General features: G+C 34.0%; 1 protein-coding gene across 7 annotated transcripts; it reads right to left on the bottom strand.

Moving 5' to 3' along the window:
- Positions 1–2,179: 2,179 nt before the first annotated feature.
- LOC142640784 (ABC transporter F family member 4-like) lies at positions 2,180–12,507 on the bottom strand. 7 transcript variants are annotated; one of them, XM_075815047.1, is made up of 4 exons: positions 12,308–12,507; positions 11,483–11,556; positions 6,336–6,406; positions 2,180–4,658 (listed from the first exon to the last, which is right to left on the bottom strand). In XM_075815047.1, the coding sequence occupies exon 4, from the start codon at positions 4,648–4,650 to the stop codon at positions 2,488–2,490; it is 2,163 nt and encodes a 720-aa protein (XP_075671162.1). In that variant the 5' UTR covers positions 4,651–4,658; positions 6,336–6,406; positions 11,483–11,556; positions 12,308–12,507; the 3' UTR covers positions 2,180–2,487. The 7 variants fall into 7 exon arrangements, with proteins under 7 accessions (XP_075671162.1, XP_075671177.1, XP_075671201.1 ...); XM_075815062.1 differs by having other exon boundaries at positions 12,335–12,507; XM_075815086.1 differs by lacking the exon at positions 6,336–6,406.
- Positions 12,508–15,052: the final 2,545 nt, after the last annotated feature.

Raw genomic sequence — 15,052 nt, 5'->3', positions numbered from 1 at the left:
ATATTTCTTATCGTGTCCCTTTCGGGTCGACTCGTTTATGACCCAAACCCATTAAGGCACAACCCTGACTTGCAAAAACCCGTGTCGGGTTTGTGTCATGTTCGCGGGTTGGGTTGAATATTGACACCCCTAATTATAAGAAAGACACATTCTCATGTATCATTATGAAATTATATACTTTGATTATACAAAAGCTCCAAAAGCTCAAATTAAATTCCAATTCCGACAAGTTCTACTTCTTTTACGATATGCATACTTTTGTGTTCAAATGTTACATTGTGAATGATTTGATTGATTAAATAGTCAAGCTGTATATTATATAGCAATTATAGAAGTGGACGGTTGATAGACAATATGTTGGGCCTAAATCCACTAGATTATGTTTTTGGATTAAGATGGTGCTCAAACTCCACAGCAAATTTGTCAATCATTTTAGGAGGATACCGACATGAGGGAAAAGGTATTGATAGCTCGAGAAGGTGAAAAAGCGATCAGCAATAATAAGGATATAGGCATCTCCATTGATAAGAAGTTTCATGATCATACATACTATGCCTATGCATGTAAATTTACCACCAAAAAAAAAAAAAAAATCAGTGAGCCATTCTCTTTTACTTTCATGTTTTCATTCCCAATTTATTTTTAAACGTGAAAATATATGGGGTTCCTCAAGCAAATACTAAAGGAAAAGCAGGCAAACAGTGCACAGTCCTCCTATAAGGCTATAACCAATAAGCTCACGTCTGAAAAATATGATACTTGATAACACCATACAATTTGGAACAAATACCATAAGATTGGCAGGTGAGTTTTTCTCTTTTGGGTAAAATCTTGAAAGTAAAGAAATAAAATGCTACCTTGACCCACAGAGCCACTGATGCTTTCCCCTCTAGTTCAAAAATTAGTTTTAATCAAAATAGATTACAAATTCAAATCAATCCTGCAAGTTTATACTATTTTATTATTAGTATTATTGGTGAGTTTCACGTGTACTCGATAGGTCTTGAACCACAACCTCACCCTCCACCTAGCACTTACAAGGGAAGGACATGCTAGTTAAGCTAGAGCTCATTGGCTTTCTGCAGTTTATACATAGGCCATCAATAATTATCATTCAGAAGAGTTGCAACCATTTCTTCCACTAAGAGAGAGAGAAGAATTAGATTCGCCTTAGTAAAACATTTACAGAATATTGTTGCTAGGTGGAAAACATCTTCAAAGGAGCAATTAAAGTTTGTCACGTGTAAGAAGCATTCCAAATTCACTGACCTTCCACTTAGTCTAAGCAAGCGACATTCTCTCCATCTTTATACCAAAAAACTCATAAGAAAGGGCGATGCATTAAAATTTAAAACAACAATTACATAGCAAAAGAATAAAGGGTACTTCAAACCTAGTGCGTGGTTTAAATCTCATGCCTCAAATGAAACAACTATTTCTGCTAGGTTGAAAACATCTTCAGAGGAGCCATTAAGTTTGTCACATGTAAGAAGCATTCTAAATTCACTGATCCTCCAATTTTAGTCTTAGCATGCAACATTCTCTCTATCTTTATACCAACAAACTAATAAGAAAGGACGGTGCATTAAAATAATAAAATTTAAAACAGTAATTACATAGCAAAAGAGTAAAAGGGCTGTAATTGAAAGTTTCGTCCAGGTATGTTAAACAACACCATAAAAAATAGAGATGTGGAGAGGGTAAGCTGATGATGTGGCATTTAATGAAAGAGTATTGAGGTGAGAGCAAATTAAACAACGCGAAGAATTCGATAAAGTAGTCTTAACATGTGTCATTGTATGTTTGGATAAAGGGACACACATGATCATTGTATGCATCCTCCAATTTTGGGATCTAACTCTTAGAACATATGAACAGATTCGATACAGAAAGTTTATTAAACTATTATAAGCCTTCCACATAGAATGGCAGGAAACCAAGGAACTCGCAATTCAGTCTTCATCGTAGTGCCTACTGAACTGTTACATGGAATGCAATGCATAAGCAGGTTGGCCATTGCCGCAAATGTGTGGTAAGTTATAAGCAAAATGGAAAAGGGGGAAATGGTATTATAATATCCAGATATGAAGATCACAGTAAAATTACTACAATCGAAATTGACTACATTGCATGAGATCAAAACTGCAGAGATAAGGTGAACACCTACCAAATAATAAGATTTGTATGGGAAAGGGAAAAGTGGTATTATAATATCCAGATATGAAGATCACAGAAAAATTACCACAATCGAAGTTGCCTACCTCGCATGAGATCAAAACTGCAGAGGTAAGGTGAACATCTACCAAATAATAAGATTTGTAAGTTCTACACATCCGCAATACAAGAAATTACTCTCAAGAGTTTACAACACAAAGACGCATCTCTGATTTATTGCACTTATAATATATTGAATACAAACACAACAGGGGCAATGGAAATAGCATTTTGTGCTTTGAAATAAGAGTACCTAATGCGATGGCTGTAAAATCATTCATCAACCTCTGATTTGATCTCTCTTTGTAACTCTTCCTTGTACTCCTCAAAGGTTCCAGGGAAATTTCTCACAGTTCCATTTTCCACAACCCAAATTTCACTCTTCTCTTCATCCTCACAAACACGAGATATAAGCCTAGAGTCATGACTGACAAGGACGACTCCACCAGTAAACTCATCCAGTGCATCAGCCAGCGCATCAATACTCTGCATGTCCAGATGATTTGTAGGCTCATCCAATAGCAATATGTGCGGCTTCGACATGGAAATTGAAGTGAAGACAACCCGTGACTTTTGCCCTCCAGATAATTTTGCAATTGGGGTGAGGTGATTATGACTAGGGAGTCCAAATTTTCCAAGCTTTGCACGTACAGCCTCCTGCTTGCTAAGTCCCTCTTGATCTGGATGAAGACGAAGAAGATACTGAACTGGTGTTTCATCCATTGTTAGTAGGTCCACAAAGTGCTGTGAATACCTCCCAATCCTTAACTTTTGACTCCTTCGTACTTCACCTTCAGTTGGAACCAAATCACCTGCAAGAAGATTCAGTAGGGTAGATTTTCCAGCTCCATTGGGCCCAACAATAGCAACACGAGTTCCCATATCAATACCTACATCGACATTCGAGAGCCTAAAATCTGCTCGATTTGGGTAACTAAAGCTGACTTCAATTAGCTGCAAAAGTGGCGGTGTGAGCTCAGTAGGTTCAGGGAAGTGGAACTCCACACTATAATCTCTCCACTTCTTTGGAGCCTCAGGCAGAGGCTCATCCTCATCAACCTTTCCCTTAGCCTTGCTCTTAGATGCTTCCTTTGCAGCATTAAACTTAGCCCGGTCTTTCACCTTTTCCTGCTGAGCCCGACTCCCTGACCTCTTCGCTGCTTTAATTTGCTTCTCATAAGTTTCAAACTTCTTGTTCATCTCTTTGCGACGCTGCTCATACCCACTTTCAAAATCATCAAAATTCCCACGGTAGAAATGAAGCTTAAAATCATGGAGATGAATGATCTCAGTGCAGACAGTGTTGAGGAAATCCCGGTCGTGTGACACAACTACAAGAGTTTTCTTCCACCGACACAAGTACTCCTCCAGCCAGAGAACAGCCCTAAGGTCAAGATGGTTTGTGGGTTCGTCCAATAAGAGAAGTGTTGGTTGCACGAAGAGAGCCCTAGCCAATGATATTCTCATCCTCCAGCCACCACTAAATGATCGGGTTGGGCGACCCTGCATATCCTTGGTGAAACCCAACCCAGCAAGAATCTTTGATGCCTGAGCCTCTGCTGCATCTGATCCCAAGATATGCAACTGTTCATACAACTCAGCAAGTTTATCTCCCGCATCATCCCCATTCTCATCATCTCCATTCTCACCCTCAGCAGCAGAAGATGAATTCTGCAAAGATTCAACCTCTTTTCGGAGATTTACCAGCTCTTCATTAGCTGAAACAACTGCTTCAAGGGCAGTTTTATCATCACCAACCACCTCTTGTTCAACCAAAAGCACATCAATATTCCTAGGTACTGGAATCTTCCTCCAAGCAAGGAGCTTTAATAACGTAGACTTGCCCATTCCATTGGGGCCAACCAAGCCATACCTTTTCCCATGAGATATTTTAACTGACGTGTTCTTTAAGAGTTCTTTTCCCCGAGCCGATACAGAGAAATTATCAACAGTTATGTCTTTGATATTGGCATCAGCTTCATCATCCCCATCAAGAACTGAAGCTCGGCTACCAATAACAACAGTAAAAGCATCATGGTCATCCCTAAGGGCCTCCCGTTTTGCCTGCTCTGCTGCATGGACAGCAAGTATGTCCTTCTTTTCTCTTTTTTTCAACTCTTTCTCACTTATGGCTGTGTCAAGTGGATTTGAATCATTCCTCATTTGCCGCTTCTTGGCATCAGACAGGTCTTCTTCAGAGGCATCATCCTCATCATCAGATGGAGGAAGATCAATGTTATCAGTGTAAGATGACACTTTTGGTGCTTTTGTCTTAGGTTTACTAGAAGCGTTTGAAGAAGAACCCTTTTTAGGTTTCTCAGGTTTCTCATCCATACTAGCCAGCATTGCCGAGACTGAAAGCTTCCCTTTCTTCGCATCTTTTGAAGTGTCTTTGCCACTAGCCTTAGCACCAGTCCCCTCTGGCTTCTTTCCCATTGCAGTAACTGGTCAGGTAAGAAGAAATAGATTTAGACTGTTAAATCATATCAACTTGATCGGTTTTTATTAAGTTTATCATGAATATAAATGCATAATTAGAACCACAATAGAGCTTTTTTTTGATAGGTTAAAACCACATTAGAGCTGAGCTAGACAATTCACATAATAAAGAAACAAATCCATAGAAAGTAGTGATATGTGGCATCAATTTCAAAAGAAATAAAGAAAAAACAAGGAAACACAGAATACACTGATAACATGCAGAGACATTCTTGAAAATTTCAGACTTAGTGAAATAGGAATAACCTAAGTGACACCACATTGAAAATAGATTAGTTGAAAAGTCAAATAATATAGCCTAATTGATTCACAGTATTGTAGAAAAAAAAAGTATGAAACATGGATGCAGAATTGTTATACTTAATCTGATCTTCTCTCCTATTCTAAATAAAATTATAAGTTGCATGATGCTCTACAAAAAGGATCACCAATTATTTGTAGGAAAATGATGTTTTCGACACAGACAAGGGTATTTAAACTGGCAACTCCTAAGAATCTTGCTTTGTGTACTTCTTGCCTTATAATATTGTACTTATATATTTATCCACTATTTTGTAATAAATAGATGTAGTTTCCTTGACCAAAACGCACAACACTACTGTAATTCTACACCTTATGCTGGATTTTGTTATAAAAGTCCAAAAAGTGCTGGACACGTGGATAAAAATGTCACACCCTCTAACTATACCACACACAGTCTCAGATAGAACTTCCCTACAAATAATAAAATACACATCTTTCTGACCTATAAATGATAATCCATATGAACTTTGTCCTTTATTAAAACCAGTATAGGTCATATACAAGGTTTGTTGCAAGAGGAATATAGATCAGTTCATGAAGAAAGTAAGATTAGTTTTGGCTTTTAGTCAATTTCTGCTCTATCTAAAGCAATTCAGTATCTTAGATTTTTGGCTTTAGAAAATTCCAGGCTTTGCCAAGTGGCGCATAGAATTGAAAGTCTCTTTACAACCTTCCAGGTAAGACTTATCAAGTGCCACATCAGTTTACTCTCTCCTTTTCCTGGCTTTTAGAACAATTACACAAACCCATCTCTTCTCACCTCTTGACATTACGCTCTCTTCTCTTTCCCACACATTTTATCTTAACTAATCTGGCCTAAATTATAGGGTATGTTTTTATTGTTAATACTTAGGCTCTATAGAACCATATCTCTTGTTTTTTTTTTTTTTCCATAAGGATTATGCAAGTAAAAGCAAAAGACTATATCTGCTAGGTGCTCTACAAAAGGCCTCCCAATAGGTATTTTATTTTTTAAATACTCATTAGATTTGTCTTCTTTTGTTCCCATAAAGATAATTCTCCTGTTGTGGAGCTTTTAATGCTATAAACTAATGAAAGAGAATCGCAAGCAGCTTATGCAGCTAGGACAAATCAAAAAACCCAATATGGTTGGTAACAATTATTTTTAAGAGAGCACATAACAGTTTGACAGGTTAGTTGAATACAGTACAAGATTTAATTGAATGCAATATTTGTTTCTTTGAAGAGAAAGCTAGCTAAAATATGCAAATCAGAGCCAATTCAAACACAAATACACTAATGGATAAAATCTAATACAAAGTATGAGATAAACAAAGAGAAAATCAGGCTGTCCTTACCTATCAGTTTGTTCCAGCAACTCTTCTTGTAAATTACCCAAGTGTTGTGATTGGCAGAGAACTAAGCAAATCTGTATTTCAATAAAATGATAGGGTCAGAAGGTTTTTCAAATTACAGGAGAGAAAGATGAAAGAGATACTACAAAAGAAAGGTTTGATCCATCAAAAATTACCATAAATTATGTAAACTTTTGAAACTAAAGAGACATTGGAAATTCAAGTGCATTCTCAAAGAAAAAAATGTTGCAAGGATCTTAGTTAAAAACTAAGTTCTGAACTTTACTCTAAAAACTCCTTTAAAATTCAATGCCTTGCTTTAAGTAGGTTAGCTCCTTACAAAGCACCATGTACCTCGAGCAGGAGATACAAGTTAGTTACAACTTCACCTTATAAAAATTAAGTATAAGCATTCCTTCTAAACCAAACTTGCTAAAGCCATCTGTTAGAACCTTTGTCACAATTAACGTCAATCTATTTGAAGATAATTAATTGAAAAAAGAACACCAAATGCATTAATGCATTGTACAGTAAATCATACTTCATAAAAGCCTATAAACACATTTTCATGATCAAAGTTCCAATCATCTCCAGATGGAGTGATGCCCAAAGTAAAACCGAATGCTTACATTAGTACTAATTTAAATTACACAAGGTCAGAGGTTGTTCAAATTTTTTTGATAAGAAGAAAATATTATTGTAAAAGGAATAGCAAGACAGGAGCGAAAGATGAAAGAGAGACAACAGAAGAAGCTAAAATAAATATTGTAAATGATATGGATTGTAAAAATGTGAAAGTGTGTTTCCATATAAAAGGTAGTTCAACAATTCAACAAAATCTGAATCTTCAAATTGAAGTGTAAACCATAAAACCATATTTCGGAACTAATCCCTTAATATTCAATAACACAGTGTTCTTGGTTATTTATTTGTTTATTTCTATTTCAAAAACACAGCAAATAATCCAGAAAACCATCATTTCACTTAGAAAATATTATAAATTATCCTACACGGTAAACTGTCAGATTTAAAAGCAACAAAGTGAAAGCTGACTATTAAAATCAAGAGCGAATATCCCTAATTCAAAAACACAGCAAATAATCCAGGAAACCATAATTTCACTTTAAAAAAATTATAAATTATCCTACACTGTAAACTGTCAGATTTAAAAGCAGCAAAGGTGAAAGATGACTATTAAAATCATGAGTGAAAATCCCTAATGTTACCCATACCAAAATACAGAGACTGTAAACTGTCAGATTTAAAAGCAACCAAGCTGAAAGTTGACTATTAAAATCAAGACCGAAAATCCCTAATTCAAAAACATAGCAAATAATCCAGGAAACCATAATTTCACTTAATAAAAATTATAAATTATCCTACACTGTAAAGTGTCAGATCTAAAAGCAGCAAAGGTGAAAGCTGACTATTAAAATCAAGAGCGAAAATCCCTAATGTTACCCAAACCAAAATACAGAGATGATAATTTGAGACCAAAGCATCCAATGAAAGAGAATAAACCCATCTATTCTTCAATAGGGATCAAAGGAAAACCCTAGACAATTCAGCAAGAGGGGAAAATTATAAATATAGAAATTCAAATAGAAAAGGCACTGGTGAGAACTGAGAAGTTACAGGAATTGAAAATAGTGGGTGAAGTGGGAAAAAGTGTGCTTACCTTCCACATATACTACTGCAGAGAAGGGATGGGGGCAGGAAAAACGAACAGAGCAGCAGGGATGGGGGCAAAGTACGGATAGAGCTGATGGCAATTAGAAGGGAAGAGATAGGGCAGAGAACGAACAGTGCAGTTGCTAGTTAGAATGAATGAATGAATATTGAGAGGGTGTGAAGGCTTTTTATTTTGGCTGAATGAATGTGTTATATGGTGCGTTTTTAAAAGTTACATTGGTTCTGGACTGTATATATGGCGAAACAATATCATGTTTTGCTTTCTAATTGTAAGCGTGGCAGATTTTTAGATGGACTTTTTTTCCTATGGGGCAACACAGCCTTAATTGTAGAAGAATCTTCTGCTATTATAATATACTAGCTTATAGCCCGTGCAAATGCACGGGATTTTTATAATTGTGCTAGTTGTTTGTTTATAGCATCATCAAAAGTACACTTCTTTTTTTATATAACATCATCAAAAGTAAATAATACTTCATCATAATAACATATATTAACATAATTTGAATAACAGGAATAAAATTAAACTTACAGCAGAAGAAAAACAAAAACCATTCTTCATAACATCATAAAAATTTAGATCCATAGCTCAAAATAACATTTATAATCCTAAAATAAACCAAAAGTCAAATAGTTTAGCCCTTTGTTTATGGATTTCATGCTTTCTTTGTTAAAAGTCTTTATGGGTCTAATGTTGTAAGCAACCAAGCCATTGAGGATCTTTTTGCATGCCTAGACACATTAGAAGATTCAAAACAAAATGTTTTCTTTTTTTTTATAGGTAATTCGAATGCTTATATAAATGATAGAAAGAAAGTCATACAAGAAGTTCATGATGATGAACAATAAGAAAAAAACTACTAGGAAACTAAGTTAAGGGAGGACAAAAACTCAGAGAGAGAAGAGCAATTAGTAAACCCCCAACAATGAGACCACTCTAAGAGACTACGCTGGCATAAAAGATTTAACTCAACCAAGGTCTTCTCTTTGATTTCATGTTAATGTTAAATTGATTTCAAATGAAGATCACATACAATATTAATAAGTTGAAGAAGAATGAATCATATTCTACACATTCCCATAGGCAGCTCTCATACCTACATAATACTCAACAAAGACTAAAACTTAATTAAAAATTCCAAAAGAAGAAGAAGCTGCTTCTTTTTATTTCTCCCCAAATCTTATAATTTTGTGGTTCTATTAGGCAAAGTCAGAGAACCTAAGAATGAAAATGTATAACACAAAATGAGGAAATTAGCAGAGATAGAAAAAAAAAAAATTATAGCAACTAAACTAATTTATGAAATTTACAAATGACAAATTTCTCGAATGAGACCAAATAGAAATTCTCCATCAAATGAATAATACCCTTCATTCTTCCTCACACCTACACTAAAATTAGAGTCCAGAAGCAAATCATGACCGGCCATGACTTTATTTTGTTTTCAAAAGCCTTAAAATTTGTCCTTTTTTTTTTGAGATAAAAGGTAGAAATTTATTTAATGAATATGCAAAACATTACATGTGTAAACAAAATAGGGGGTCCGGACCTCTGACCCTCTGCTAATAGCAACAATTATACATAAGAACAACAACTTCTACCTAGCCAAAAAAACTGAACACTACCTAAATCAAACAGCAACTCTTGCCTAGACAAAAACTGAACACTATCTGCAGCAAAGAGAGAAACTGATCCACTCCTAATAGCATAACAATTATGCAGAAAACAACAACTTCTGCAGAAACACAAAACAATACATCCAAAACCTTTAAAACAAAACAGGACAATCTGCTACAGAATGTGCAATACCGGACCTATTCTACAGAAACAGTAATTATGGTGAAAAACAGAACAATTTCTGCAGCAACAAATAATTATGCAGAAATTAACACTATGCAGAAGCTGCATCAGACATGCAGATCACTGTCAGTTGCTTGATTGAGCAGCTACCAAACATTGATACTTCTACAAAAAACCAAGTGCTCCATCAAGAATGGACTTGGGGTGAATCTGGATATGTTCAAAATAATATTTGATAAGTGATTCACATTAAGAATATTGATGAAGATATATACATTAATCAAATTAATAAAAGAAATTCCTTTTTTTATATTCCTCAAGAAACAAAGTAGAAACAGATATTGACTCATAAGTCATAACATAGATGATTTTGATATAATTGAAGATTGAGAGGCGTGATTTTTTGCTAGAAATAGGAAGGGCAAAGTCTACTCAAGTTTTGTAATGCTGCCAATAGCCAGTGGTAATTGTTTTCATTACTAAATTCTTAATCAAATTGTAAAGTAATAGCATCTTCAGTTGTAAAACGTTATTTTAGGACTTCTACAATTGAATATTAAACATATAACCACAACAGAATGCTACAAATGCCAAAAGGACTTCACTTTCTGCCAAACAGAAAGAATGCCTTTGTTACCAAAGAGTTGTAGGGCTGTTATATCCTAAATATTAATTACAAAGGCAAGTATCAATTATATAGAGGATTCAAGGGATAACACTAACAACTTAAAACAATTATTTTTTTAATCCACATACTCATCTATGAATTTCTCGTATGGAGCTATACCATCTACCCAAAGTTTAATGTAAACAATGTGTGTGTTTTCTTTAAGCAATATTCATATTCTTTTAGTTATCTAATCAAAAGTTTCAAAAGTGTGAACTTTTATAAAGCATTGAGTTTAAAGTGACTAACAATAAACCTACTGGTATGGATCCTGATCTAGAAAGATTTCATTTCAAAGGTGGCAAAAAAGAAAATGGATATCCAGAAACAGTGAAAACTGAATTAATTCTTGGACCCGAAATGTGCATAATTTTGAAGCGTTTTTAATGCTAGAATTAAATGAATTCAAAATTTAGAGGCAGAAGAAGAAAAACATATAACAAAAAAACTGCCAAAAAAAAAAAAACCAAATCTAACCAGAATACAATAATCAACAAAACATGATATCAATTCAAATTTCAAGGGCAAATGGAAAAAAGTACAAATCTAACAAAAATCAGCCCCAAAAAAAAAATCTAACCAACAGTGAATGGTATCGAAAGAATAATGAGGAATGAAATATGTAAGATCAAAAATTAAGAATGGAACCTTTCTTGTTACAGGGAAGGAGCAGAAAAGTGGGAGAAGATGGAATTGTAGGCGACAGTTTTTTTTTTTTTTTCTTGAGAAACAAATGCAATGAATTTCATAAATGATCACTCAAACCAAACCAATCTAATTCAAGCCAAAACCAATGCAAAAATAATTTAAGATGTAAAAAATAAACAACCAGCCAAATTACGTATTAGAGGCATGCTAATGGAAGCCTAACTCAAAACCAAATCTAACTATAACTAAATCTAAACCAATCCAACCAAGAAATTCAAAAAAAAATCATATTCAATCCTCAGATTTGAAAACGAAAAGGAAAAAAAAAAAAAAAAACTTTACCAGTTACAGTACACGACTTGTCTCTATATGCCTTACGGACTCTATTTGGTGCATGCTATTCCAGCAGGAAAAGCCTAAAATAAGTTTGAAGGAGGAAAATAAATGTTAGAAACGGAAATACCCAATGATTTCAATCTTACAATCTCAATGATTTAGTAATTTCAGTAATCTTACAACAAAAAAAAAAAAAACAAACAAACAAACAAAACAAAAGCAAATATCTAGAATTAAGGAAACAAACTTTTTGATAGAAAACCCAAAAAGTCCAAAACAAAAGCAAATATCTAAAATTGAGGAAACAAAAATTTTGATAGAAAACCCAAAAACCCAAAACAAAAACGAATCAAATCTAAACCCATTCAACCAACTTCTGGAGTTTTAAGATGCATACGAAACAACCTTTCACAATTTAATTGGCAACGTGGATTAAGAATTCTAGAACAAAACAAAAGATCGATTAGTAATTTTATCAAACAAATTGCATATTAAAAATTAAGTTCTTCGTCTAATACATTCAGATTTTAAATAATCCAAGGTGAATTTTGACTTTTACCCACAATAAATCAAGGGCAAAATCCCTAATGTTACCACCAAAAAAAATATAGAGGGGCAATTTGAACCAAAGCAACCAAAGAAAGAAAATCAACCCATTTTTTAAAAGAAGAACCCTAGAAAATTAAGTAAGGGGAACTACCGGTTTTGAATTCAAAAACATAGATATATTGAAGATTTAAGATTCTAATTCGAATAGGAAAAACAACGGTGAGGAGTTTTAGTCTTTCAAACAACAAAAATAGTATTTAAAGAGGAAAGGATTATGCTGACCTTCAGTACAAAAAACAGAGACTATACCGGTGGAGGGTACGGTGGTCTGATGGTGGCAAAGGTCTCAGATTTTTCGCTCTCCACCATCTATGACAGATCGAATCTCTTCCTTTGTCGTTCTCTTTCTCTGTTGTTCTCCTTTTCTTTTCTTTCCGCAACGTATGTTTCTCTGAAGTCTGAACCGTGTTTTGGGTTTTATTCTAACGCAGTGTTTAGGTTTCAGCTTTTACACGTGTTTTAGCGTAACAGTGTAACTTTTGACATTTTTAATTGTAAACGTGGTTAGGTTTTTTTAATTGCAACGTTTCTTTCAATTTTATTTTAACCGGTTTTTTATTTTTAAGATACCAAAAAAACAGTCAAACGGTGTTTAGCTTGTGAGACAATATAATGTATCGCTTTTTAAAGTGAAATGTGTCTGACTTGTGAATAGGCAGTTATTTTATTTGTCAATACGTCCTTAAATGCAAGAATCAACTTTATCTGAGATTCATCTATTATTGTTTGGTATTATGCTGAAAATTTTAGTAAAAAGGTATGCTGAATGATTTTTTTTAAAAATTTATTTCAAGGAATGTAAAATGCCTTTTTTTTCACATTAAATCAATTTTAAATGGACAACTATAGTAACAAATTTTGATTTAATAAAAACGCTTCGTTGTTCTTATAAAGGTGGGTTTGGATAGGAGTCTGCGTCTGACGTTTCACGTTTGAGATTTTTTTTTTTTCCTTTCTGCGCACATGTTCCAACAGGAGACAGGATGTACTGTTCACTACTGTGCGTAAACAGTAACCACACAGTGGTGCACTATTTATGTACTTTTCAGATTTTTTAAAATTAAAAATGGTACTCATAACACTATTCACACATTTAAAAATTATTTTACTACAATGTTTTCAGTTTTTATTTTTCAGTTTTCAGCTGTATCCAAACAGACCCTAAAACCACAACCTGTTGTCTGTTTAGAACAAAGCTACAAGTAGTTGTTGAAGTCTTTAATATTGAGTTGCTCAAATGGCATGTTGTTCACAGAGTTATTCTTTCTCTCGCGTTTATCGGTAAGGCAACGCTGTTCTTCAAGACTGCACTGTCCTCACACTCTGAAGACTTCTCACTCACTCATTGGCCGAATGGCCTCATTTATTTATTATTCAGCTTTTCTTCTCTAGCTTGTAGGACACGCACAAGACAATAAATACATCCTTCGTAAATATGGCTGACTTTTGCACATAAAAGTTTACTTCATATAGTTCTTGACAAGCTTTTCTCACAAGCTCATTTAAGGAGCTTTGACAAAGAGTGTGGGCTGGACTTGTGGGTGTCAGCACCCAACAGTGAGTGCATCCCATTCTGTACTACGATCAAAATAAGGAGTAATAAACTCTCCTTCAATGAACTGTATGTTATGTTACATACAGAAGAAATGTCAATTATAGACAAAGATGAAACTTTCAAATATGTTCATCACATGGCAATGATGACTGTTAGACTTCATACACAAACCAAGGTTCATCAATGGAGTAAGCCAAAAGAGAGAGAAAATATCTGAGAATGTGTATGTACATTGATCATTAATAAACTAGCTCTGCTATTTATATCTAAAGTAGAGAGAAGCGGCAAAAATAAACTAACTATTCTACTGACCAATACAGAGATGCCACCTGTCTTCTAACTCTAACTAACTTCATTATACAAAAACTACTTGTAGCTTAGCATCACTATACACATAAACGACTTACAGTTTAGGTATTATATACAAAGCTAATAGATTTGCTACTCTACTCTACTAAACTACAATACATCGCAATGTGGAATTACAATACATCATCTAACACTCCCCCTCAAGATGAATTGTATTTGTTGATTAAGTTCATCTTGGACAAGAGATACAAGAATTGTTTTTACACTGAATTACTTATCAATATGAGAACTATCCTCAGACTCGCCTGAGGAAGAGTTTACACTGATTTGTTGTTCTATTCACTCCTATTTGTTACCTCGGTTCCATTAGTCTTAGACTTGTGATTATCTCAGCATTGCACTTGACTTAGAAGCTCACTCTCTTAAAAATTCATTGTTTGAACTTAGTTTGAAGATCTAGGCATCACTATTCTAAGTGGGCATGAGTTTTTCTTTATGAGTCATTACAAATATATATTTATTTAAAATTTTGAAAAAGTCTATGTAATATTCAAATATCACTTTTGAAATATAATATTTTTTCTTTTGTTAAAATTTTCGTTTATATTCAAATACGAGGTAAAGTGAAACCGCCAGAGTTTATTATGTAATATATATATATATATATATATATATATATATATATATATATATATATATATCAGAATTAGAAAAGGTAGGATATAGTGTGTAGAAAAGAAATATATATATATATATATATATATATATATATTTTAGTTTTATCATTAGCTATGGGTCCGAACCTAAGAAAACGGATCCAACGATTACAACTGACCTTAACCTCTCTCGTGTTAGTCATCTTTTAATTTTTAATTTTTTAGTTTTTAATGCTTGTATGCATTGAAAATTTGAGAGAGTAGAAAGAGAAAAGGGATAGTAATGATCTTTAGCCTATAACTCCTCTGACTTCTCAATTCAATCCATGAAACAGACTACCAATGGAATGATCACCAACTTTGTCAAATACCTTGAGGTTGAACTACAAACATAGTAGAAGAATCACTATTGACCAAAGAGTTTTGCACTTTGGTGTAAAACTTGAA

The sequence above is a fragment of the Castanea sativa genome, chromosome 1 (genome assembly GCF_040712315.1).
Source record: "Castanea sativa cultivar Marrone di Chiusa Pesio chromosome 1, ASM4071231v1".
NCBI lineage: Eukaryota > Viridiplantae > Streptophyta > Magnoliopsida > Fagales > Fagaceae > Castanea > Castanea sativa.
Note: the sequence above shows the minus strand (reverse complement) of the source record. Positions and strands in the feature narration are given on the sequence as shown.

What these genes read in the sequence shown, in the direction of transcription:
- LOC142640784 (XM_075815047.1), bottom strand. Translation starts at nt 4,650, where the DNA reads ATGGGAAAGAAGCCAGAGGGGACTGGTGCTAAGGCTAGTGGCAAAGAC.